The 27,275-nt window shown below is 40.3% G+C and overlaps 1 protein-coding gene across 1 annotated transcript in view; it reads left to right on the top strand.

Moving 5' to 3' along the window:
- The window catches only part of Insc (INSC spindle orientation adaptor protein), a 97,756-nt gene that overhangs the window by 58,529 nt on the left and 11,952 nt on the right, over positions 1 to 27,275 (top strand). Inside the window, exons 7-8 of the mRNA XM_070032065.1 lie at positions 15,675 to 15,846; positions 20,289 to 20,467. Of these exons, the coding sequence (XP_069888166.1) occupies positions 15,675 to 15,846; positions 20,289 to 20,467 (351 nt within the window). The remainder of the gene's footprint in view (positions 1 to 15,674; positions 15,847 to 20,288; positions 20,468 to 27,275) is intronic.

Below are 27,275 nucleotides of genomic sequence, written 5' to 3'. Positions count from 1 at the left end.
TCCTAGCTAACCTGGCCTGCACCTAGTTACTCTCTTTCTTCCTTAATGGCCCCACTGAGGGAGGCACAGGATAAAGAGTTGAAAAGCAAGGCTTAGAGTCCCAGTCTGACCCTGGCATTAACCTGTCATGGAGCCTGAGCAATCTCCTTGCCTCTCTGGGTCTCTGTTTCTTCATTATTTAGCCTGCACTTTAGTCAACTGCTGTATGCCGAATGCTGAAGACCAAGATTCACATAACAGCTGCTTGGAGAGAGAGGTTGGAATCTAGTCAGGTGATGGGCATATAACCTGATCAAATCAATGGGTTGAATATCTTTATAGATGAGGTATTAAACCAGGGTGGTATGGCAGCAGAAAGGACAAAGAAGTTTACTTAATTATTAATAAAAGGAACTTTGCTGGGTGCTGGTGGCTCACATCTGTAATCCCAGCTAATTAAGAGGCTGAGATCTGAGAATGGAGCTCAGGGACAGGAAAGTCAGTGAGACTCTTAAAAGCTAGAAATAGAGGTATGGTAGAACACTAGCCTTGAGGAAAAAACCTCAGGGATAGCTCCCAGGATGAGTTCAAGCCCCAGGACTGTCATTAAATAAACAGATAAGTGAAATTTCTATCAAATATACTTAACAATCCTTGATGTTTATGTACCAAATTTCATTGTGCTCAACTTGGTTAAATAGACACATCTGGTCTTAAAAACATACAGACCTCAACACAATAATAGTAGAAGACTTTAACATCCATTCTGAAGATTATATAGATCATCCATGCCAAAAATAAGCAAACAAACCTTAGACTTAAATGACACTATAAACCATTTGGACCTAACAGACATCTATAGAATATTTCATCCAGCAGCTGTACAATATACATTCTACTTGTGAGCCATGGAACTTTCTCTAAAATAGGTCATTTTCCAGGACAGAAAGCAAGTCTCAGCAAGTATAAAAAAAATTGAAATGATTTCCATTGTGCTGTCAGACTGTAATGCAATAAAGCTAGAGTTTAACATGAAATAAACTAAGAAAATACTCAAAGCATGGAGACTGAACAATACATTGTCAAAAAACCAGTAGGTCATAGAAAAAATAAGAGAGGAAATAAGAGAGTTTCCAGAATATAATGAAAATGAAACAACAACCTTCCATAACATCTAGGATATAGCAAAGGCAATTCCAAGAGGCAAGTTCATAGCCATGAGCACACACTTCAAATTAATACTCTAATGATACATCTTAAGCTCCTGGACAAAAAGAACAAACTAAACCCCAAATCAAGAGAAGGAACAAAATAATCAAGATTAGGGCAACGATCTATTAGAGACTTTAAAAATCTATACCAAAAACATCTTTATCTCTGAAAAGATAAAATTGATAAGTATTTAGCCAACATGATTGAAAGTGAAGGAAAATGACTCAAATAAATAAAATGAGAGAGAAGAATGAGAATATCATGACAGATACAAATGAAATACAGAAGATTAAATCAAAAGATTACATCAAAAATATTTATTCAAATGAACTGAAAAATCATGTAGAAATAGATGCATTTCTAGATAACCTTAACTTAGCAAGAGGACATTAAAACATCTAAATAGATGTATAACAAGCAATGAAATTAAAATAGTAGTAAAAACCTTCCAACGAAGCAAAACCCAGGGGCAAAGGATTCATAGCTAAATTCTATACTATCTTAAAGAAACAGCAATACTCTTCAAATGGCCCCACAAATTAGAAAGGGAAAGAACATTATGTATTTTATTCTATGGTGATATTAATCTTAAAACAATCCAGTCACAGTTTGGAAATGTGGATATGGATCTCGAGAAAGAACGTCAAGGCTGGTACATCATAGTGAGTCATCAAGGCCAGTTGGACTTGAGTCCATTTACTGAATATGGTGCAAACTAGGCTGGGAGAAACACCTTGTGTAGTGCTAGTTTAGGTGGAAAGCACAAGAGGAGAGGATAAGAAAGCAGGTAGCGAGAAGCAGCTAGCCAGGAGGGGATGATCTCCCAGAGTATAGTATCCTGGTGTTCTAGGAGGAGAAATGGCCAAGATACAGTTCCTAGCAGATGTAAGGGCTATAGGGTGGTCAAGTAGAAGGGAACGAGAGGCTGGAGTTTGCTTTACATAATTTCTTTTTTTTTTTATTGTAAAGATACTATACAGAGGGTTACAGTTACATGAGTGAGGTAATGAGTACACTTCCTCTTGAACATTGTTACCCCCTCCATTGTTTTCCCCCTACCATCCCCTCCCTTCCTCCCTTCCCCGAGGTTCTTTTTTTTTTTTTTTTGATTGTGATTAAGTGATTACATAATTTCCGGAAATTCACAGTATTGTGGAATAATGATGCTCATTTAAAGTCACAAGTTCATTCTAACTTTCCTGGAGCAAATTGTCTATCACAGTCTGTAATATATAACGGTGCTCACATGTTATATACCATATATGTGATCAGCAGCATGGGGATATTTAGTAGTGGTTCAACCAGATGAGTGGGAGTTCTTTGTTTCTTAAGTCTTGTTAGTTTTGTCATATCACCTAACATTTTGGATTTAGCATCCACTTATCAGGGAGACCATGTACCGTTTGTCTCTTCGTTCTTGGCTTACCTCGCTCAACATGATTCCTTCTAGCTCCATCCATTTCCCTGCAAATGCCATTATTTTGTCATTTCTAATGGCTGCATAATATTCCATTGTGTATAGATACCACAATTTTTGGATCCATTCATCTGTGGTGGGGCATCTAGGTTGTTTCCATATCCTAGCTATTGTGAACAGTGCTGCAATAAACATGGAGGTGCACGTGTCCTTGTATATTGGTTTCTGTTGTTCAGGGTAGATGCCTAGAAGTGGTATGACTGGGTCGTAAGGGAGGTCAATCTTTAGCTTTCTAAGGACCCTCCAGACTGCTTTCCAAAGTGATTGTATAAGTGTACATTCCCACCAGCAGTATAATAGGGTTCCTCTTTCTCCACATCCCCTCCAGCATTTGTCGTTGGCTGATTTGTGGATGTGGGACATTCTGACTGGGGTAAGGTGGTATCTCAGGGTTGTCTTTATTTGCATTTCCTTCACCACCAGGGATGATGAACATTTCCTCATGTGTTTCTTTGCCATTTTTATTTCTTCATTTGAGAAGTCCCTCTTTAGTTCCCTTGCCCATTTAGTAATTGGTTTGTTAGGTTTGGGAGGGATTAGTTTCTTGAGTTCCCTGTATATACAGGATGTTAACCCCTTGTCTGATATATTGCTGGTAAATATTTTTTCCCAATTAGTTGGTTGTCTTTCTAGCTTGGTTGCGATAGATTTAGCTGTGCAGAAGCTTTTTATTTTAAGGTAGTCCCATTTGTTGAGTCTCTCTCCAACTTGTTGTGACCCTGGGACTCTGTTCAGGAAGTTCCTTCCTGTGCCTGTTAGTTCAAGTGTCTCTCCTACTCTGTCCTGCAGTAGTTTCAGAGATTCAGGTTTAATGTTAAGGTCTTTAATCCATTTTGAGTTGATGTTGGTGCATGGTGATAGGCTGGGGTCCACTTTTAGTTTTCTGCATGTGGCTGCCCAGTTTTCCCAGCACCAGCGGTTGAAGAGGCTGTGTTTCTTCCATTGTATGTCTTTGGCTCCTTTGTTGAATATCAGCTGGCTGTAGGCCTGTGGATTTATTTCTGGATCTTCTATTCTGTTCCATTGGTCTTCTGGTCTGTTTTTGTGCCAGTACCATGCTGTCTTTGTTATTATAGCTCTGTAGTAGAGTTTGAAGTTCGGCATGGATAGCCCTCCCATATTGTCTTTATCCCCTAGAATTGTTTTGGCTATTCTAGGTCTTTTGTTGTTCCATATGAATTTTTGGACTGTTTTCTGTATTTCAGTGATGTATGTCATTGGGATTTTAATAGGAATTGCATTGAATTTGTATATTAGTTTTGGAAGTATTACCATCTTTACTATATTAAGTCGGCCTATCCAGGAGCATGGGAGGTCTTTCCATTTCCTAGTGTCTTCTGCAATTTCTTTCTTTAACTTTTTATAGTTCTCATTAAATAGTTCTTTTACATCTTTGGTTAGGTTAATTCCTAAATATTTTATTTTTTGGGAGGTTATTGTGAATGGGGTTGCTCCCTTTATTTCCCTCTCTTCCTGTACATTATCAGTGTATAGGAAGGCAACTGATTTTTGTGGGTTTATTTTGTATCCTGCTATTTTGCCGAAGTGATTTATGATTTCTAAGAGTTTGGGGATGGAGTTTTTGGGATCGTGGAGGTATAGTATCATGTCGTCTGCAAAAAGGGATAGTTTAACTTCTTCTTTCCCTATGCGGATCCCTTTAATGTCTTTTTCTTGCCTTATTGCCCTGGCTAAGGGTTCTAGGAGTGAAGACAGTGGGCAACCTTGCCTTGTTCCTGATTTTAGGAGAATTGGTTGTAGCTTTTCCCCATTAAGTATAATATTGGCTATTGATCTGTCATAAATGGCTTTTATTGTTTTTAGAAATGTTCCTTCTATTCCTATTTTCTCCAGAGCTTTTAGCATGAATGAATGTTGAATTTTATCAAAGGCCTTTTCTGCATCTGTGGCGATAATCATGTGATTCTTGACCTTGGCTCTGTTGATATGTTGGATTACATTTATTGACTTACGTATGTTAAACCAGCCCTGTGTCTCTGGGATGAAGCCTACCTGGTCATAGTGTATTATTTTTTTATGTGTTTCTGGATTCTGTTAGCTAGAATCTTGTTAAGGATCTTTGCATCTGTGTTCATCAAGGAAATTGGCCTGTAATTCTCCTTTTTGGTTGGGACTTTGTCTGGTTTGGGGATGAGTGTGATATTGGCTTCGTAGAATGAGTTTGGGATAGCTCCCTCCTTCTCTGTTTCTCTGAAGAGCTTGAGGAGTATGGGTATTAGTTCTTGTTTAAAAGTCTTATAGAATTCTGCTGTGAATCCATCTGGTCCTGGGCTTTTTTTTGTTGGAAAACTTTTGATAGCTTCCTGTATCTCATTATAGGATATTGGCTTATTTAATTGGTTTACTTCTTCTTTGCTCAGTTTGGGCAACTTGTATTTCTCTAAAAATGCATCCATTTCTGCCCGATTTTCTTCCTTTAGAGAGTATAGCTTTTGAAAGTGGTCTGTTAGAATTGTTTGGATATCTTGGGTACGTGTTGTGATGTTTCCCGTGGCATCCCTAATCCTATTAATATGGGTTTCCTCTCTTCTTTTTTTAATTAATCTAGCCAACGGGCCATCAATTTTGTTTATTTTTTCAAAGAACCAGCTTTTTGTTTGGTTTATTTTGGTTATGGTTTTCTGATTTTCTAATTGGTTAATCTCTGCTCTTAATTTGGTTATCTGGCTTCATCTAGTAGCTTTAGGTCCCATTTTTTCTTGTTTTTCTAGCTGTTTTAATTGCAACATGAGATTATTTACTTGGTCTGTCTCCATTCTCTTGATGTGGGCACTGAGGGCAATAAATTTGCCCCTCAGGACTGCTTTTGCTGTGTCCCACAAGTTTCTTTGTGAGGTGTTTTCATTTTCATTGAGTTGTAGGAAATGCTTTATTTCTTCTCTGATCTCTTCTGTACCCAGGCATTGTTAAGGAGTGTGCTGTTCAATTTCCATGTATTAGAGAAATTTCTGCGGTATGCTTTGTTATTGAGAGCTAGCTTGATTCCACTGTGGTCAGATAGGATACAGGGGATTATGTCGATCCCTTTGTATTTGCTTAAGTTCCTTGCATGAACTATGATATGGTCTATTTTGGAGAAAGTTCCGTGAGCCGCTGAGAAGAATGTGTACTGTGTTGTTTTGGGGTGAAATACTCGGTAGATGTCAGTTAATTCCACTTGAAGTATGGCCTCTCTTAATTTGGTAGCTTCTTTGCCAATTCTCTGGTTGGTAGACCTGTCTTTTGGTGAGAGTGGTGTGTTAAAGTCTCCTAGTATTATCGTATTGGGATCTATTTTATTCTGTAAGTTTGAGAGCATTTGTTTGACATATCTGGGTGCACCAATATTTGGGGCATATAAGTTGATGATGGTTATATCCTCCTCTTGGATTGTTCCCTTTATTAATATGTAGTGTCCGTCCTTGTCTTTCTGTGCTGATTTTAATGAAAAGTTTATTTTGTCAGATATCAGGATAGCTACACCTGCTTTCTTACTGGGGGCATTTGATTGGTAGATCCTTTTCCACCCCTTCACTCTGAGTTTGTTTGTATGTTTGGCTGAGAGGTGGGTCTCCTGAAGGCAACAGATGGATGGGTCTTGTTTTCTGATCCAGTCCTCAGTTCGTTTTTTTTTAATTGGTGAATTCAGCCCATTTATATTAAGAGAAAGTATAGAGAGATGCATTGTTGTCCCTGCCATTCCATTTTCCTAAGTTTTTCTTCTTTCCTTTCCTCCTGTGCTTGCTCAGTTAGACTTTGAGTAATGCCTGTTTGGGGCAGGTCCCAGTTCCTGGTTGCTTTCTTCAGGTTGTGTCCCCTCTCTTAGAATTCTTTGTAATGCTGGCTTAATGTTTATGTATTCATTTAGTTTTTCTTTGCTATTAAAAGTTTTCAGTTCTCCATCGAATGTGAATGCTAGCTTTGCCGGGTATATTAGTCTGGGTTGGCAGTTATTGGCTCTCAGGGCTCGTATGGTGCTTTCCCAGGCTTTTCTTGCATTCATTGTTTGTGTGGAGAGATCTGCAGTGATTCTAATTTTTTTCCCGTTGTAGTATAGCTCCTTCTTCATTTTTGCTGCATGCAGGATTGTTTCCTTATTATTCAGATCTATCATTTTTACTATAATGTGTCTAGAAGTGTTTCTCCTGGGATCTTGCTTGTTGGGTGTTCGATAAGCTTCTGTGATGTAGTTAAGATGGTTGTTTTTGAGGTGGGGAAAATTTTCATTGATTATCTTGTTAAATAGGTGTTGCATTCCCTTGCTCTGGAATTCCTCACCTTTGTCCACTCCGATTATGCGAAGGTTAAATTTCTTGGCATTATCTGCTTGCTCTTGAATTTCCCTTTGGTTTAATTTGAGTGATTTTTCCATATCTGTCACTTTTTGGTCCAGTTGGTGTATTCTGTCTTCTGTATCTGACACTCTACCTTCCATTTCATTCACTCTGTTGACCGTGGCTTCTATTGTGGTTTGCATGGAGGAAATGGATCCCTTTATGGAGTCAATGTTGGTTCTCAGAGTACTGATCTCACCTCTCAATTACATAATTTCTTAAATATTTTTTTAACTATGGCTACCCTATCAATTCTACCTTGTCCAACCGCAATTCTCTCTCTCTCTCTCTCTCTCTCTCTCTCTCTCTCTCTCTCTCTCTCTCTCTCTCTCTCTAGTGCCATCTTTCTGTCCTTCTCTGACTCTACAGCATTTATTTCTATTTCATCTCTACATCAGTACCTAGCTCAGCATATGATGTATTAAATATCTGTTGAACAACAGAAATGCAAGAATGGTACCAATTTTTTACTCTATTCTTTTTTTTGTGTGTGTGGGTCATGGGGCTGGGCACTGTCCTTGTGCTGTTCAGCTCAAGGCGAGTACCCTACCACTTGAGCCACAGTGCGACTTCTGGTTTTCTAGTGGTTTATTGGAAATAAGAGTCTCATGGACTTTCCTGCCCAGGTTGGCTTTGAACCATGATCCTCAGATCTCAGCCTCCTGAGTAGCTAGGATTACAGGCATGAGCCACCGGCACCTGGCTTACTCTATTTGTTAAAGAATTCTAATTACTTATTTTATTATTCTGAGCCAGTTAGCATTTTCCTCTCATTAAAAAATTCCAGTTCTGGTTGGCATGATCAGAACATGTTCAAAGAAGTGAGTCAAACTTGTGAATCCCTTGTGTTATGGTTTGGATTATAAATATTCCCAAAGCTGTGTATAAGTTAAAACCATACGTAGCTAAATATTCCCTCACAATAAATAAATCCAGAGTGTTTCTAAGACAACAACAGTAACAACAACAAATCTTCCCAAAGGCCCCAAAGAAAACGTTTCATGCCATACCTGTAGCATAATTAGGAGTTAAAAACCTTTAGGAGGTGGGATCTAGTGGGAGGAACTTAGATCACTGGGGAATGTCCTCGAAGGGGATCTGGGGGACCCTGCTCCCTCATCACTGTCAATACTCCCTAGCTGTAGTGAGGTGAACAAGACTTCTCTGCCACATGCTCCTACCATGATACACTGTGCTGCCACAGACCTAAAGCAAGAAGGCCAAGTGACCATGAACCATAAAACCTCGGAAGCAATGAGCTAAAGTATGATTTTCTCAGGTACTTTGCCACAGTGATAGAAAGCTGACTAATATATTATCCCAAAGCCTGAGACTCTCTGTTGGAGCTCAGATCAAGAAAAATCTGCAAAGCAGATGGAAGAGAAGAGAGCTAAGGTTAGGGACACCAAGTTTAGGAGAGATGACCGCAAGCCACTTGTGGGTGGAATGATGGTGGCAGGTGCTGCACACACAGCCTCTCATTTAATGATTTGAATAGTCCTCTGGTGTTGCTAGTATAAAAAACAAAACAAAACCTTTTTTTTTCTTTTTGTCGGTCATGGGGCTTGAACTCTGGTCCTAGGCGCTGTCCCTCAGCTCTTCAGCTCAAGGCGAGTGCTCTACCACTTGAGCTACAGCGCCACTTCCGGTTTTCTAGTGGTTTATTGGAGATAGGAGTCTCACGGTCTCTCCTGCCCGGGCTGGCTTTGAACTGCGATCCTCAGATCTCAGCCTCCTGAGTAGCTAGGATTATAGGCATGAGCCACCAGGGCCCGGCACAAAACCATTTTATAAGAAAAAAAAATCTCAGGCTGGGAAGTTGGCTCAGTGGTAGAGTGCTTGCTTTGCATGCATGTGGCCCTGGATTTGATTCCTCAGCACCACATAAGCAGAAAAAAGCCAGAAGTGGGGCTGTGGCACAAGTGGTAGAGTGCTAGACTTGAGCTGAAGAGCTGAGGGACAGTGCCCAGGCGCAGAGTTCAGCCTCGACAAAAAAAGAAAAACAAAAAGAAAAAAATCTCTATAAGATTGATATTGTTATACTCTTTTTTAAAGATAAAATTTCAATGTAGGTAAAAACATTGTTCAACTAATGAACAATACCAAAATAACAATACCAAAAATTAATATGAGTATGAAGTGATCTATTTTTTCTTTAAGCCAATACCAGGATTTGAACTCATGGCCTTGAACTTGCTTGTTCTGCTGCTGATCTACCATTGAATCATACCTTCAATCAAGTTTTTGCTTTTGTTGCAGTTCGGGGGGTTGAACAATGGGCCTGGGCACTGTCCCTGAGCTTCTTTTGCTCAAGGCTAGTGCTCTACCACTTGACCCACAGTACCACTTCTGGCTTTTCTCTGTGATTAATTAGAAGAGTCTCACAGGCTTCCCTGCCTGGGCTGGCCTTGAACTGCAAACCTCCTCAGATCTCAGTCTCCTGAGTGGCTAGGATTACAAACACCTGGTAGACTGGTTATTTTGGAGTAGTTCCTAGGATTTTTCTGCCTGTGTTAACCTCAAACCACAATCCTCTGCATGGATTTCTGAGTAGCTAGGATTATAGTTGTGAGCCATTACTGCCCAGGGAAGGAGTTAATCTTACACATTGCTAAAGAGTATATAAACTGCTACAACTATGCTACAAAACAATTTAGCTGCACTGACAAAGCTAAAGATGTCCAAATTCTATTCCTGAATAATTTTCTTTCTATATTAAGACCCCTAGGGAAGCTTACACATAATCCTTGAAGACATTCAGAAGAACATTTATAGTGGTACTGTTCAGTATAGCAAAAACTCAGAAACCACTCAAATGCTCATTGACAGGAGGATTCATACGTTAATTGCAGATGATTTATACTTTGAGTCACCATAACAGCAGTGAAAATAAAAGGACTATAGCCACATGCAACCACAGGAGGAGTTTCCATAAATATAATGCTGCCTGGAGAAGGAAGCATATTCCTAAGTACCCAATCCCATTTATATCAAATAGAAATTCTTGTAAAACCAAACAGCATACAGGTGAGATAACTTTAAAGGAAACAAAGTATGGGCACAAAACACAAGGTAATGGCCCACCAGAGAAAATCATGGGCATTAAAGTAAAGAAAGTATGTAGGGAATTAGTTTGGTTTAATTTTAGTTCTAAGATTAGAATTTCTGAATATTTGGCATATAAATATATACAAGTAGGTGTTCCCATTTATTGTTATCCCTTGTAACTTTTCTCTGTATACATATGCTCTTTTGAAATGATAACATTTTTTTCACAAGCAGCTCACTACCAGAAGAAATCTGAAGCACAATTAGCAAAATAGAAGAAAATCAAGACAGTGAGAAGTTAGTAATTGCATAGTGAAAGCTGTATAGATCCTTTAAGAAACCAGAAAGGAATCATGGTTCACAGTAGATGGGAGTGACTTTCTTGGGGTCAAGAATATGTGGAATTTAAGGGCTGGGAAGGTGGCTCAGTGGTACAGTGCTTGCCTTGCATGCATGAGGCCCTGGGTTTGATTCCTCAGCACCACAAATATGCCAGATACTTTGAACACAACTTTATTGCCGGGCGCCGGTGGCTCACGCCTGTAATCCTAGCTACTCAGGAGGCTGAGATCTGAGGATCGCAGTTCAAAGCCAGCCCGGGCAGGAGAGACCGTGAGACTCCTATCTCCAATAAACCACTAGAAAACCGGAAGTGGTGCTGTGGCTCAAGCAGTAGAGCACTCGCCTTGAGCTGAAGAGCTGAGGGACAGCGCCCAGGCCCAGAGTTCAAGCCCCATTATGGACAAAAAAAAAAAAAAAAAAAAAAAAAAAAAAGAATATATGGAATTTATGTTCTTGTGCTTGCTGTTTCACTTGGATTTTTTTGTTATTATAAAGATGATGTGCAGAGGGACTACAGTTACACAAATCTGGTAAAGAATACATTTCTTTTTGGACAGTGTCACCTCTTTCCTGGCCCCTATCCCGGCTTGTTTCTTTAGTGCTCTACTTTCCCCTATCTGCCTTTGCTCACAACGCCTCCCATCTACTACACTATTCCTCTTCTTTCACTAGTCTTCAGGAACACCTCAAATCTATGTTGGTTCCTGAGGCTTAGGTCCAATTTACTTTCTTGCATTTATTACCTATTTACTGAAAGCCCAATGTATGCCAGTCCTGGAACAGCCAAAATGAACAAAGCTGTGGGCCCAGGCTTGCAAAGTGGCTGGTGAAGAGAAGAGCCAGACAGACAAAGGGACAGAGAATGATAATCTCCAAATTGTTGGAGAATGAATGTAAGCTGTAGACCTGTTAAGAAAGCAGATTCTCAGGCCTCTCCTGAGATTCTGATAGAATGGGTTTGGTTGGGGCACTGAAATTTCTTTCAAATGATTTACAAGTGGATATGATACAGTCAGGCCAGATATCTGGCTTGGAGAAGCAGTCTTTTAGTGTTAAAATGAGATGAAGACAGAGGAGCCCAAAGGGGCTCCCTCAGCTGGAATGTGTGCCCTTAAGTCCAGAGTGGCTCCAGGTTCTCCAAGTAGAGCATTTTTATTGGAGGACACTCTGCATGATGGTTCTCTGTGGATATGAGTCACCTTTCCCACTGCAGAGGGTCACTTATCCCTGGGTTCCTATTACTACAGCACAAATTCTGGCACATAGTAAGCGCTCAGGTTTACAAAGCTGTATCCTGGGATAGGGAGCTAGTTTGAGGGTCCTGGACCATCAGTTCTTTGGCCTTTATGGTGTGTTCAGATTGGCTTATTTAAGCTTGTGTTTGGGAGCAGTAAAGGACACTGGTTTGGGTTTGACTGTTGTTACCAGTCTCTGAATCAGGCATTTGGGTATCAACTTCATCAGCATGAGATTAAGGAGAGTGGATCAATTGAGATGTTTTCTCCTTAGAGACTGTGAAGTTTCTTAGCAACAGGCTTGATTCATGCTTGAAGGAGGAAAGGGGACAGGGCCAAACGATTAAGAGGCTTCTTGTGCTGGCAATAAGACTGCTTCCTGTTTCTAGGCCCAAAGAAGCCCCCCTTTCCTTCCTTGGGCCCATTGAGGCCCCTCTAAGGACCTGTTAGTTAAACATCTGGCATGAATCCAGTTCTGCCAGGGGCAGGCTAGCTGCTGTTTGTTCCCTTTTATTAAGCACATCTAGGTGAGTTTTATTGCGGACAGTTCCCTGGGCTCCTGTTTCCACATTTGTCTCCTTTGAGTCTGAGATTGCCAAAGGCTTTCACAGCTAATGGACCTTACAGCTCCCAAGAGCCATTTAGGGGAGGCACAGAGCTCAAGGGTGGTAATTAGTCAAAGGAAATGCAGACCTCAGGACACCCACTGGAGCTGAGTGGCAAAATGTGAAGATGTAGGGATAGGAGGCTCAGGCCTGTGGCAGGTGTAGAGAGCTTCAGCTCAGTCTTCTTCCTGTCCCCTGCCCCATCTCCACTTCCTATTCTTCACCAGGAAGGCCTTGTTGGTGCTAGGTGATAGTGTCCTAAGGCTTGTATTCTGGAGCATCTGAAAGGCTTCAGGAACACTACTGAGCTGCCATGACAAGCTACTGCTTCCTTTTATCCAAGTCTCACTTTTTGATTACTTTTTATTTTTAAAAATGTTATCTTTAGGCAGTTGTACAAATGGATTTGACTTCAATATATCAGTTTATGAGTACAGTATATCTTGATCAATATTATCCCTTTCATCATCTCCCCCATCTCTCCCAACTGAGCCCATCCCCTCAAATTACATAGTTGCATTAATATATATGTGTGTGTGTATATATATATATACATATATATGTATATATATATATATATAATGACTGTATTTTCCCACTCTTTCTTCTTCCATTCATCTGCCCCACTATCCTTTACCTCCCTCTTCCTGACCACGTTTCTGTTTCTTAGTATTTATTTTGTTAAACTTTTAGTTACTTGTTCAGAGAAGTTACACCATGGCAAACATATCTTGCATATACCATACTTTAGACAGTATGTTTTTATATGTATGAATAGGACCTTGCATACGTTTTCATATGTGTTTATAATTTAGATCTAACTTCCACATAAGAGTGAAAATATGTGTCCTTTGTCCCTGAGTCTGACTTAATACTATTATTAAGTCTATGCATTTTCTTATGACATATTATTCTTCCTGATGGATGAGTAAAATTCATATGTGTATATATATATATATATATATATATATATTCATATACACACATCACTTTTGTTGAGCCATTCACCTGTTGTAGGACATCTGGGCTGTTTCCATATCTTGGCTGCATTGAATAGAATAATACAGTAATGAACCTGACTGTGTAAGTATAAGAATATTAGAACTTTCTGACAGAGGCAGAAACTTCTTGAGTAGAATTCTGAGGGGTCAGCAAATAGGAGAAAAAAATTGGCGAATAGGATTGTTTAAAGCTAAAAAATCTGCACAATAAAGGACATAGTTTTTAGAGTAAAAAGACAGCTTACAGAATGAGAGGTCTTTGCCAGCTATATTTGACAAAGGCCTGCTACCCAGAATATACAAGGAGCTCAATTCTAAATTCCTAAAGAATCAATAATTTAACTAATATATAATATAAATCATAGAGATTTATATTAGATATTTCTCAGAAGAAATAAAAATGGCCATGAATGGTACATGAAGAAATGTATAGCATCTTTGTCAATAAAGGACATGTGAATCAAAACAACACTAGATTCCATCTCTCTCTAGTAAAGATGGACATCATCCAGAATAAAAACAATAAATGCTGCTGGGGATATGGGAAAAAGGAACTCTATTACACTATTTGTGAGAATGTGAGCTAGTATAACCACTATGGTAGACAGTTTTGAGATTTCTCAAAAAATGAAAAATAGAAGAGTGAGGGAAGGGGTGACATGGTACAAAAGGAAACGTACCCTTTACCTGACTTATGCAACTATTACCCCTCTGTATATCACTTTTGTCATAACAATAAAAATTCTTTTTTAATATTTTATTGTATTTGTAAACATACTGTACAGAGAGGTTACAATTACATGGGCAGGATAATGCATACAGTTCTTACCAAGCACAATAAAATTTCTTGAAATAAAAATAATTAAACATAGAACTAGCCAATGATCAATGATGCCAGTGTTGGGCATTTATCCAAAAGTTACAAGTTAGGATACAATAAAGACACTGGTACAACCTGTTGATTCTTGATAAGTTTTGAGATCATGTTCCACTCTCAAGAGGAGGTAAGATGTTCTATTAAAACCTATGCCCTTAGGTGGGAAGGTGGCTTAGTGGTAGAGTGCTTGCCTTGCATGCATGAGGTCCTGGGTTCAATTCCTCATCACCACATAAGCAGAAAAAGCCGGGAGTGGTGCTGTGGCTCAAGTGGTAGAGCGCTAGCCTTGAGCTGAAGAGCTAAGGGACAGCACCCAGGCCCAGAGTTCAGGCCCATGACTGACAAAAATAAATAAATAAATAAATAAATAAATAAATAAATAAATAAATAAATAAAACCTATGCCCTGGGGCTGGGAAGGTGGCTCAGTGGAGAGTGCTTGCCTCATATGCATGAGGCCCTGGGTTTGATTCCTCAGTATCACATAAGAAGAAAAAACTGTGGCACTGTAGCTCAAGTGGTAGAGCACTCCCCTTGAGCTGAAGAGCTGAGGGACAGAGCCCAGGCCCAGAGTTCAATTCCCATGACCGGCAAAGAACAAACAAATAAACAAACAAAAGCCTATGCCTTGAAGCAAGACAGATCCATTGGTACAAATTCCAAAGGCAAGACTTATGGAGTTAATCATCTAAGCTAAGTCAACAAACTTTTGTTGCCATTTTCCCTTTTGGAGAATGAGGATAATAATTCTAACCTCAGAGGGTTGTTGTAATGGACCAGTGGTGTAGTCTCATATGTACTCTTCTTAGTTTGGAGCCTGGTACCCTATAAGCACTCACTAACCAGAATCTGTTAGTATCAAAAGGGATCTGACAGGGGCAGAGCTGGAAAATGGAAGTCTTTGTCTGATATTTGTGTACACACCAAGCTTGTATGTCTCTGGGAGAGAGCAAGGTTTTTATAGTAGCAGCTCTTTTTCTATGGGGGAGATGGTGGAGGATAAGATGGGAAAAGAAAAATCGTTGAGCTCAGATTGCTGCTAAAACCAAATATGTGAAGAGGAAGTCAACATTTTGGGGGCATGTCTTCTAGATAAGGCAGTACCTTCTCTATCTCCTTTACTTCCCTCAACATCTTGCTGATGTGTGAGGGAATCATCTCAGAGAGACTAAGTGACTAATGCTAAGTCATAGGGCATTGAAGAAGGAGCCAGAATTAGAGCTCAGGTTGTGATAACTCTAAGAGATTGTCCTTTGTATGACATTTGGCTGTGGCAGATGATTAAGGTTAGGCTCTGGACACCTGGTTTGACATCTGCTATGTAAAAAGGCCAAGAGAGGTTGCTGATCTCTGCTGGAGTCAAAATCAAGGCCCTCTACTTCCCAGTGTAGGTAATTTGGGGGATAGGGACTCATCAAATTGTCTCTAGCTCCACAAGGAGCCTGAGGTATTTTGAGAAGCCACAACTGGCTGTGTGGTGGTGGGTTTCTAGGGTTTAATCTTATTACTGTCACAAACGGTGGTACCCTCTCAGGATGCACCAAGCTCTTTCTCTCCCTCTGCAGGTGGATGGTGTTTTGTGCTTAGCTGACATTTTGACCGATGACAGCCACTCAGAGGCCACTCGGGCTGAGGCTGCAGCTGTGGTAGCCCAAGTCACCTCCCCACACCTGGCCTTTACTCAGCACCTCAGTAGCTTCCTGGAGAGCATGGAAGAGATTGTGACAGCCCTTGTCAGTGAGTCACCCTGGGTGGGTGGGACCCTTGGTTGAGAGGACTGCCAAATAGTTGAAGGCCCAAAAGGTCTTCCTGTCTTGCTGTTCACCAAACCCATAATCTATGTAAGTTATCACACTAGCTGAAACACTACCATTATTGGATCAGAGTCAGGATTTAGAGCTTTATTGTCAAGAGAGTGCTATTAAAATGCATGTAGCCATCTGAAAAGCAACTTGAATTGAGTTTGGATTGAGATTAAATGAACTTTTGGAAGGAGTTTAGGATAGGGGATTCTAGGATAGAATTAAATGACCTTTCTGAAGGAGTCTAAGATAAGGGAGTCTAGGGAGGAATGAAGCCCCAAAGATTCTAAGGTCTCAACTATCAAGAATCAGAGCATTAATGACTAGAGAGATGATTTCTACAGCTTATCACAATCTCCAGTGGAAAATCCCACCATTGACATTTCCACATTATGGAGTCATAAAATCATTGATTCTTCTGAAGCCCCTCTATTCAGACATATGTACTCTGGGCCAAAAAACAAACAAAAATCATAGTTTGATGTCTAGAATATATTCTTTTTTTCTGGTTTCCTTGTGATAAATTGCAGAAACTAGAAGGATTTGACTGGATAATAACCCTTAGGAAACTTATTTTTAAAGTCACGTCCTTTCTTTAAAAATACCAGTAGTGCTCTGCTGAGCACTGGTGGCTCATGCCTGTAATCCTAGCTACTTAGGAGGCTGAGTTCTGAGGACTGCAGTTCAAAGCCAGCCTGGGCAGCAAAGTCCATGAGATTCTTCTCTCCAGTTAATTACCAAGAAAGACACAAGTGGAGCTGTGGCTCAGGTGATAGAGTACTAGATTAGAGCATAAAAGCTCAGAGACAGTGCCCAGCTCCTGAGTTTAAGTCCCAGGATGGGTACACATATACTCAAAAAGTATTGGTAGTGACCTGCTTTTAGTTCTATTTCTATCTTTGCCCTCATCTCTATATCTACATCTTAACAAAACTGGATGAAAGAAAACTTAGGGTTCGCTCTTAGAGTCACCATGCCAGGAGATACTAGGAACAGTTTTCACTGAAGGGCAGCAGAGACCACTGGACTAGGAGCTAGAACATTTGCGTTTAGGTTCATCCATTCAGCAAATACCTATTGACTAGTGACCCCAGAGGGGCCTTGTTTGGGATTTTGTCATGCACCACATGACATTGTAAGACTGACCTGACAATTTTCCTGATATATACAATAAGAGATCACAGCTAATTTCCTCAAGGGACTTCTAGCTCTTGGATTTTCCATCTGCAAGTACTTTACACATGGGAGATGCTAGTTAAGTTGACTTTATGGATGATTCTGGCCACAGAGACAGTGGCACTCACAGGCTAAGCTAGGATAAATTGTCCTTCCAATCTCCACATTGATTCAAAACCAAGAAACCATGGAAGCCAATTGTAGAGATCCTCAGCTGGAGGGTGCTCAGGAGCCTTAGGCTATAAGAGAAGCTTAGGGCAAGAGAGGTAGAGGAATGATCTTAAGACTCCACAGTAGTTTTAAGATTCACCATGCCAGGAGTCTTGTACCACCGGAGCCTGGCAGGAACAAATGAGTTGAAGAAAGCCCAGAGGAAGACCACAGTAAGAGAATTTGTGTCCTATTTTCAACTGACAAGCAAATGTACTGATGAAAGGAACAGTCACTAATAAACCCCAGTTGGTTGTTGCTATGTAAGAAACACCTAGAACTCAAATTCTAGATTATACTGGAAAATCTCTCAAATGAAAAATACTATCAAATAATAAAGCAAGTGAACCCAAATCTGAATAGTCCAAAATGACCTATATCTATTGCCCTATGTCTACCCATGCTTCCTTGCCCAAGCTGGCTTTCTCTCCGGAAAAGTGAACTATTCTGTTCTTATTTATTTCATACTGGTGAAGATTCATTGTAGAGTCCCCTATGAGATTCAGCAGATGGAATATATCTTCTGGGCAGGAAGCCAGACCTCTTGTTCTTTGGTGGGAAATAGCCCTCCGATTTCTTGCCATTCCCTGGAAACATTTATAAATGAGTCACTGGAATCCTTAATTTAATCTTCCTAACACATCCCAGGTGACTCAGACCATAGTTCAAATAAATGTGCAGCAAAATTAAAAGGCACTTAGATGCTTGTACTAATAATTGCTGTGTCGGCAGCAATGGCAACTGCATGAAAATGAGGGGGAATGTTTGGACCTAGAAGAAGTCTTGCAGCAAAGTGGGCTGTTGAATTCTATAGTCCATACCAAGGCCTGACTATAAAGAAGTTAGACTGGGAGAGGTTGGATGAACCTGGTGGTTCCCTCCAAATCAGGAGATGGGGTGATCATTGGATATGAGGAATCATAGAATTCTTAATTCCTTGGCTATGCTATCGTTCCAGCCCTAGGTGGTTAGATCAAGGTTCTAAGTTGCTTAGTGGAAGACATGTCTGGGCTGTGGAAAACATCGCTGAGCAGTGGTAAGCATTATTTCCTTGATAGACCTAAGTCTGTGGGAGGATAAAAAATGGGTTGAAATAAGAGGCAGCCTGGAACAGAAAAAAGAACAGGAATTTAGGAATCAGGCAAATCTTCTTTTGATCCTAGCCTCCAAAAATTTCCTACTGCACAGAAGACCTCACCAAAAAGCTTATCATTTAAACTCTCAGTTCTTTCACTTGTAAAATTTTCATAAACACTAGATTATTATAAGGATTTAAAACATATACAGCACTGTCTGGAAAGAACAGATAACACTCAACAAATGTTACCTGCTGCTGCTAGCTTCTCTGAGACTACAGTACCACATCTGTAAATAGTAATAGTAATTTTCTACTTTGAGGATGTTCAGAATTTAATGTCTCAGTGCAAGATGCACTGCAAATGTTTAACCAATGTTGTTGTCTTATCATTTTTAGATAGTGACCAATAATTGCATTCACTAAAAAGTGCCAAGCAGTACCAGTGGCAATATCAGAACCCTGAAGCACAGACTGTGAAGACCAGAACTTGGTACCAGGATGAATACAGTTCAACTCTGTCTCTTGAGCTTTCTTCCTCTCCTGATGGCTGTTTTCTGACTCATGGCTTTTCCTCCTGTGATTTTATAGCAGAATTGTCAGGAGGAGAGCCCTGGGACTGATGCACATGGATTGGTGATCAAGTTTGAGATGAGAGTCAGAAATCAGGTCCTTTGGGATGGGCCAAGTCCATTGGAAGTTCTGAGGCTCGTGGAGATGTGATAGGTGATTGAGGGATAGAAATTGTCCCACTCAAAGACCCTAGTACAAATAAAATAGTAAATAGGGACATATGGTTAGAACTGAGCTGGTGCCAACTACCATTCAGGGAATGGATGCAAGACTTTCTTGACCAAGAGGAAATACTCAGGCTCTACAGCTAGAAGCTGGAAGGGTAGAGTCTCTGTTTTAACTTTAGCCTCTTTGTTGAGACAGATTTAGTAACAATATAGGGCACATTATTGGGAAGACAAATGAACTGAAAATTCTTTCCTGCTTCACAGCTTTTATACATGCTGTTCTTTTGGCATAGAACAGTCCCTTCTCCAAATATTTCATGACTGGTCCCTTTCCTCCCTTGAGGTCTCAGCTGTAGCATTGTATTAGTAGGGACACATTTCTTATATATCCCAGTAGATCTCTCTCTCTCTCTCTCTCTCTCTCTCTCTCTCTCTCTCTCTCTCTCTATATATATATATATATATATATATATATATATATGTATATATATTATATATACACATATATACATATTATAATTTGCATATATATCAGTTTTTTTCTGTCAGTCATGGGGCTTGAACTTAGGGCCTGAACACTGTCCCTGAGCTCTAGAGTGTTCAAGGCTAGCACTTGACCAATTTGAGCTATAGCACTATTTCCAGTTTTCTAATGGTTAATTGGAGAGAAGAGTGTCACAGACTTTCCTGCCTGGGCTGGTTTTGAACCATGATCCTCAGATATCAGCTTCCTGAATAGCTAGGATGGTATAATTATATATTATATAATAAATATATGTGTGTGTGTGTGTGTGTGTGTGTGTGTGTGTGTGTGTGTGTGTGTGTGTGTTTCAAGCTCTTTTTCTCTTCCCTACTAATAGAGTATAAATCATCTGACATGGTCAGGACATGATCTAGTTTGTTCATCATCCCATCCCAAGAGAGCAGGGGTATCTGCCACATGGTGTTCAGTGGTCCCTGTTGGTGGAGCAGTGAATAGGAGTCATACAGTAGGTTTCCTCACAGCTCTGCAACCTGTATAGACAGGTACATTTCCCTCCCTAGTAATATTTTTTATCTATAAAATTGATATTATAGCACCACCCAAATTATCTCCCAGAGCTATGGGAAGCAAAGGAGATCACTGGTGGGAAAGCCCTTGACCTGGAAGCTTTCTTTTTCCCCTTTACCATCCAGAATTGTGCCAAGAGGCCTCATCTGGGGAAGTCTTCCTGCTGGCCTCTGCGGCCCTTGCCAACATCACCTTCTTTGACACAATGGCCAGTGAGGTGCTTCTGCAGCTGAATGCCATTCGCATCCTCTTGGAAGCCTGCAGTGACAAGCAGAGGGTGGACACACCTTATACCCGGGATCAGGTAAGACGCTCAGGAGGGCCCAGACCACATACCTGTACACTGGGAGGAAGCTAGAACTCAAGTTTCTTGGGCGGAGGGTTGATTGCATGGCCTGACATCCCATGGTCAGTCCTATTAGTGACTTTTCTGACATACTGAGCCTTGCATTCTGTAGGAGAGTAAAAGAATAATCTCCTAACATCTCTTATTGACTTTGCTGTCTCTTTAGGACTTCCCAAACCACTTTGTTCAGTCAGCCATTACAGGGTCTTTCTCTGTCTCCATTCATATTACCCACTCAGAGGCAGAAAAACCTGCAGCCAGGTCCCGGAACGCCTGTGTTTCAGGCATGTTGATACCTATCTGACATTGCACCATCACTCTGAAATTCTGAGATTTTATCCCATCCTGCCCCTATCTACCCTTGGCCTTCTCTCTCCCCATCAACGGTATCATGGTAGTGAAACAGGTTATATATAAAGTCTGAAATGTTGCCAGATACCCAGGTTATAAGTTAGATGATCTCTCTACTCAACCCAGCTCACCCTGCCAGGATATAGTATTCCAGTCCCATCTGTTTCTTACAGACTCCTCTCTTAGCTGAAGTTGTCTCTGTTAATAGTCTATCTGTTTCCCCAGCAGCTTAAGGAAAGGCTTCAGCTCTCTGTAATTGCCTCCTTTTCGGAGAGTCCATACCTCCTAATGAAATGCTGACTGATCTAGGATATACTTACTCCTCCTTATATCTTATATAAAATTCTCCCTAAAGGCAGGGACCATGTTCTGTACTTCTCTGGGATTCCTTCAGCATTCTAGTCACACCTCTGGACTTGCCTCTGAGCTAGGCTCTGTTTCTCAGCTTCAGGTATTTTTGAGATCTCTCCTGGGAACTCAGAGATCCTTTCAAGCTTCTCTATTCACAGCTGATGCTTTCTTCTTCAGGCAGTGAATTTTATTGACATCATCTCAACCTCCATCTATTTGAGCTGATAGCCTTGGTGAAGTACCCTAAATTACACACATGAAGGGAAGAAGCAGGATGGTACTTTATCAGTTGTTTCTTACTCTTAGAATTCGTTGTGGGAAAGGCAGATCTACACAAAGTTCCAATTCAGAGAAAATCTTCTAGTAGGGCAGCATTTGTCAGTGAGTGTCTAGTAATACTGTGCTGATGATCTTTGTTCCATTTTATAGCTAGGAAAAGCTTAAGAGGATGGTCCTCAAATGCTATGGTTGGCAAATAGCATTTCAATTCTACCCTAACTTAGACCTTGATTATTGGACTTTAAATAGCAGCCATCTCTGGAAATAAAAGGAATGAGGCAGCACAGCTATGGAATCAGAGTATTTGCAGTTCCTGGATGTACTATTTATTCTTTGGGTGAGTTTGAGTAAGTCTACAGCCTCTTGGGTGTGGACTTTTTCATCTAGTTTTATGAATTTAATGACAATTACTTTTCTAGGCTTTTGTGAAACTGAGGTAATGTATGCAAGGACTTATTAAAATGTCTAGCTCCAAGTAAGTTCTTAATAAATAGTAATATCATTCTTTGTCAAACCCAATACTCTAAGAAAGATAAACAAGAATGAATTGTCCAACATCCTCAACCTGGACTTCCAAATCAATGCCTAATATGCTTTCTTTCTTGTTTCATTTGTCACACGGATTTAATAGGGCCCCAGAAAGACAAGGTATGAAAGTGTGAACAGATAAATTGGAGCCACTAGCCTGGCTGATTCCCAAGGGATGGGGGCTGGTCTGGAGAGATCAGTCTGTGTTCTTCCTTAATCTCATTGTTTCTTCAACTAGATTCCTCCATTTGCTCGGTCTCACCTATCTAATATGCTTTCGAGGCCCTTCACGTTCACATGTCTCTCCTGTGACTGAGTCTGGTCATATGAGATCCAGAGGTGAAGTTATAACAACAGAGATTTTGGAGCCAGATGACCTGTGTGCAAAGCATGTCTGCTACTATAAATCATGCTATTTAGGACAATTTATCCAAGTCTTTTTCCACTTATGAAATGGGAATGAACAATGCATATTTTACAAAGTTGATATAAAAATTGGAGGTAACAATGCTTGGTAGGAAATGTACTCATTACCTTGCTCATGTAACTGTAGCACCTCAGTATTCTTACAATAAAAAAGTATAAAAAATTGGATAAACTAGTGAATAGAGGTTCTTGGTACATATCTTGCCATGTAGAGGCTATGCTGAAAATGGCAGTGATGTTGCTTATAATGTTACTGCACACAGCCCTGAGTTGGCACCTGCCCACATCTGGGCAAGTCCTGTGGCTCTACACACCCCTCACTTACTTCTGCTCATGGCCCCCGCTTGAAGCCTCACTGATCCCAAGCAAGAAGAGAGTCCAGGTAGGGAGAGAGAGCAGTCAGGCTATAAGCAGATAGCAAGTCTTTCTGCATCTGGAAGAAGTTTTTTCTATCTCTCTGTCTGAGCCAGGCACATCTTCACTGTCCTCAGGATGGCTTCACCTTCTGCCCTGGCTCTGTGCAACCACTTAGCTAGTGAGAGCAGCACCCATTAAAGAAACAAATGGCTCTTCCTATGGCAGAGGGAGGATTAAGGTGATCAGAGGGCTCTCTGTAATGAAGACAAAGAAGATGAATTAGGCTTTGAAGTGCTCTCCACCCCCTAAAATACTTAGGAGATTAAATGCCCCATGAGGCTTCCCGTAATGAATCTGCCAGTGACGCCAATGCTGCACTGAACCTCTTGGGCTTAGATCTGTACTTTGTCCACCTCTGTTTGGACAGTGAGAACCTTTCCATCATCCTAGTAAACAGTGTCTATTTAAATTGTCCAACAGAAGTCTCACAGGACATGCCTAGCCTGTACCCACCCTTTCAGTGTGGACAGTAGTTAAGCACAGCTTAGACTTGGGCTTTTCCTTCCTTTTCTGCTGATCTAGAGTAGATGGTGTGGACTGTAGCTGATATGATCACATATCATGTCAGCCTGTCTTATAAGTCATTTGTATGATCCTGTTTTCATGCCCAGGAGGTGTTTCCTAGGGACTGTGCTTCCTGGGGATATAGCTATCAGCAGGATGGGAATGAGACTGCCTCTTGACCCTGCCTGTCCATCAGTGGTCACTTGGGATCGAAAGACCTGGTTATCATGTGTAACTCACAACAGTGACCTTCTGAGCATAACTTTCAGGACCTTGTGAAACTGTTTTTACTGCGGAGCTGTGTATGCTTCCCAGGGAAATCCATTGCCTAATTCACATATTAGAATGATCAGATTTTGTGGCATTTCTGGGACTTCACTGTGGATACCATTTAGCAAGAGTCCATTTATCAGAAATGCTAGTTATTAGGGATTGTACTTTGGCTGGTATTTCACAAGGCCTCTATAGTTTATGAAGTAGGGAGATTGGGTCTGGCTGGCACCGTCTTGAATTCATGGTGGGAGAGCATGAAGCCCCCACCTCCCAGGGTAGAGGCATGCCTGAATCCCTGGAGGCAGTGGTAGGGACTTGGATGATAGGTTACTAAACCTCTCAGTCCAGTGCCTGGGGCTCAGTTTCCTGTGACCCTGCCCCTTGACGACCCTATTTAGGGCCTGATCAGCTATGACACTATGCCATGTGAGTCTCCATGTTCGTGTCTGGTCTCCTGTCTGCTGGCTCTTCTCTGGTCACCATGACATCCCAGGTCAGCTCTCCATTGGAGCTGAATTGGTTGGTTGGTATTGTTTTCATTCTTTCTTTCCTTTCTGGCCTTCATGGCTCCGTTTCCTAACAGTATTAAGTGTATTTGCTAGCTTCTTGTCTTTGAGACAGGAGTCTACAATGCAGTGTTGGCCTTTTAAAATTAAGACTCCAGATTCAATTTTTCAAAGTGTGGCTTCTCCATTTTCCTGCCATACAACAATAGAGGCCTTATGGCTACATATAACATAGTAGAAATAACATAACCTGAAATGTTTCCCCCTACTAGTTTTAATGTTTCAGATCTCCCATAAAAGTCTTTTATCCATTTCATTAATTATTGAACAAGGACAAGAGATAGGGATTTATAAATAGATGTCCAACATTCCCAGCATCATTTGTTGAAGACTCTGTCTTTTCTCCAACATATTTTTTTAATATCTTTGTCAAAAACAATGAGATGATTATTGCAGTATGGATTTATTTCTGGCTCCTGTATTATATTCTACTGCTTTACATAACTGATTCTGTGCCTGCCACTATGCTATATTAGTTACTATGTCTCCATTGTATAATTTGAAGTTAGGAATTATACCTCCAGCTCATGATTTCTTTGGCTATTTAGGAACTTTTATGTTTCTTATAAAATTTTGGCATTTTTTTCTATTGCTGTGAAGAATATCACTTGAATTTTGATGCAAATCTGTAAATCAGTTTGGTAATATGGCTATTTTCTCATTACTAATCTTGCTGCTCCATGAACAAAGAAAGTTTTTTAAACTTTTAGTATCTTCTTCAATGTCTTTCTTCAGTGTTTTAGCATTTATATTATAGAAGCCTTTTACCTCCTTACTCAGTTTTACTCCTAGGTATTTTTTAGGCTACTGTGAATAGGATTGTTTTATAATACCTATTTATTGTTGGTATATAGAAAACTTCTGATTTTTGTATCTTGTTACTTTGCTGAAATCATCTATCAGATCTAAGACATTTCTATGGAGTGCTTAGAGTTGAATATGAAACAGTGTCAACTGTTTTAAAAGGGATACTATGACTTCTTCCTGTGCACTCTGTGTCCCTTTTATTCTTTCTCTTGCTTTATTGCTCTGGCTGAGAATTCAAGCACTATAGTGAATAGGAGTGGAGAGTTTATATTAAATGCTTTCAACATTTCCCCAGTTAGTATAATGTTAAATACATTTTCACCTGTAGCCTTTATTTTGTAGGGCTAGGAGCCTTCTGTTCTTAGTTTCTTCAGGAATTTTATCATGGGTATGTTTTAAATTTTTTTCTATGGACTCTTCTTAGTGGGAAGCTTTCTCTTGGGGCCAAAATCCCCACTACTAATCAGAAGAGAAAAACGAGATAGCAATACAAAAAAATAAAAAATAAGTCAGATAAAAATATTGGAAACATCAATTACACCCCCAATAAGTTTAGAAAACAGAGGAGTTAAACTATAAGTTTGAATAAGTATTAAAGCTAAAAATACTAACAACTATATTAATAAAAAAGGAGAAATGGGGAAAAGGAAAAAGAGAAGGAAGATAGCAAAAGTATATAAGATGTAACTATGATAAATAATTGGGGCACGAGTGGGTCACCATTGGCTGAGATCCAGAGGATCATGGCTCAAAAACAACCATGGCAAAAAATGTCTGTGAGATTCCATCTATAAAAGTAACCAACAAAAATTTGTGCTGGCGATGGAGCTTAAGTGGTAGAGTGCCAGCTAAGTGAATAAGCCAAAAATGCATAAGCCCCTGAGTTCAAACTTTGCTACCAGAAAAACAAAACAATGATGGAGAACCTAATAACATAAATAGGCATTTATACTATAAATATGCATAAATACTATATCAAGTCAGGTAAACCAGTTGTCCCTAAAATCCCAGCTGTGGGCCTGGATGCACAAAAACATGTTGCCCCCTTTCCCCTTTACATCACAGTGCATACAAGCATGTTTCAAAAAGGAGACTCAAAGCAGGGTGTAATTGGCATTTATTCAAATTGTGCTTAATTGACTACTTCATCTGCACCTCAGAAAACCACATGGGGTACAGGCTCTGTAAAGAGGAAGTAATTTTCATTAACAGGATCTAAATTAGTCTGACACAAAGACCTACCTGGTGCCTGTGACACAGCTAGTAATTGCCATGTAATGAAGCTGCAGACAAAGGCTTTCTTTTCTTCCTTTTTTACTTTCTTCCTTTCCTCTCACTCTTCCTTCCTCCCTTCCTTCCTCTTCTCCCTTCCTTCATGAATCTGCATATCAAGCAAATGTCTGTTCAGAGAGGCCAAGTTGGTGGTGATTGGAGCGTAGCCACAAACAGCACGGATAACTCAAAAAAAACCTATAATCTGACATGGATTTGGCCTTATGTCTTTCCCTCTTAAGACCACACACTTTATGCATCTTAGGGAACCTTCAGTATATTTGAGGCCTCTTTTCCCTTTGACTCCTTCTACCCAGCCCACAAACACAATCCAAAAATGAGGAGGGGAGCAGAAAAGAATCCTCTAAGAACTGAAACTCTGTTAATTCAATTAGCTTTCTAAAATGCAAATTGTGAGCTTGCTACTCCATTCATAGAGTACTCACTGTTGCAGACTTGACTTCAGGATAATTTCCAGATCTTCCCCCTCTCCTTCTCTTGGCAGTGAACTCTAGTTATACCTACCCACTCTACTGGGGCTGAGTTGGAAGGGCCTGAGCTGGAAAGGGCTGACACACAGAGATGCTGCAGCACCTGGCAAAAGTGGATCTGTCTTCAACCTGTATCTAAGGGAAAACAGAGATAAATGTTCTATTAAGATGACAACCTTTTTCCTTTCCATTTATAAGAAGAAATTATGGATAGTTTATTATCCAGAATGATATGCCAATCTAAAACCAGTTAAAACACAAGACACGTTCTTTCACGGGAAGCATTTCAGTGCTCTCCAGCTTCAGAATTGTCCTCTTGGAGACAGTTACTTGCTGTCTCATCGGTGGAAGCGTGGCTCCCACTTATACCATTCCACAAGCTTGGAGGGAAGTTCTCAGGAATGCAGGTCTGCACCAAGGACAAGTGATTTTATTTTATAATTTTAATGACAATTGTGCATGCTATCTGCTTCTGGGAAGGTGAGTAGTTTTCATACTGAA

This window comes from Dipodomys merriami, unplaced genomic scaffold (genome assembly GCF_024711535.1).
Source record: "Dipodomys merriami isolate MVZ:Mamm:240054 unplaced genomic scaffold, mDipMer1.0.p SCAF_21, whole genome shotgun sequence".
NCBI lineage: Eukaryota > Metazoa > Chordata > Mammalia > Rodentia > Heteromyidae > Dipodomys > Dipodomys merriami.
Note: the sequence above shows the minus strand (reverse complement) of the source record. Positions and strands in the feature narration are given on the sequence as shown.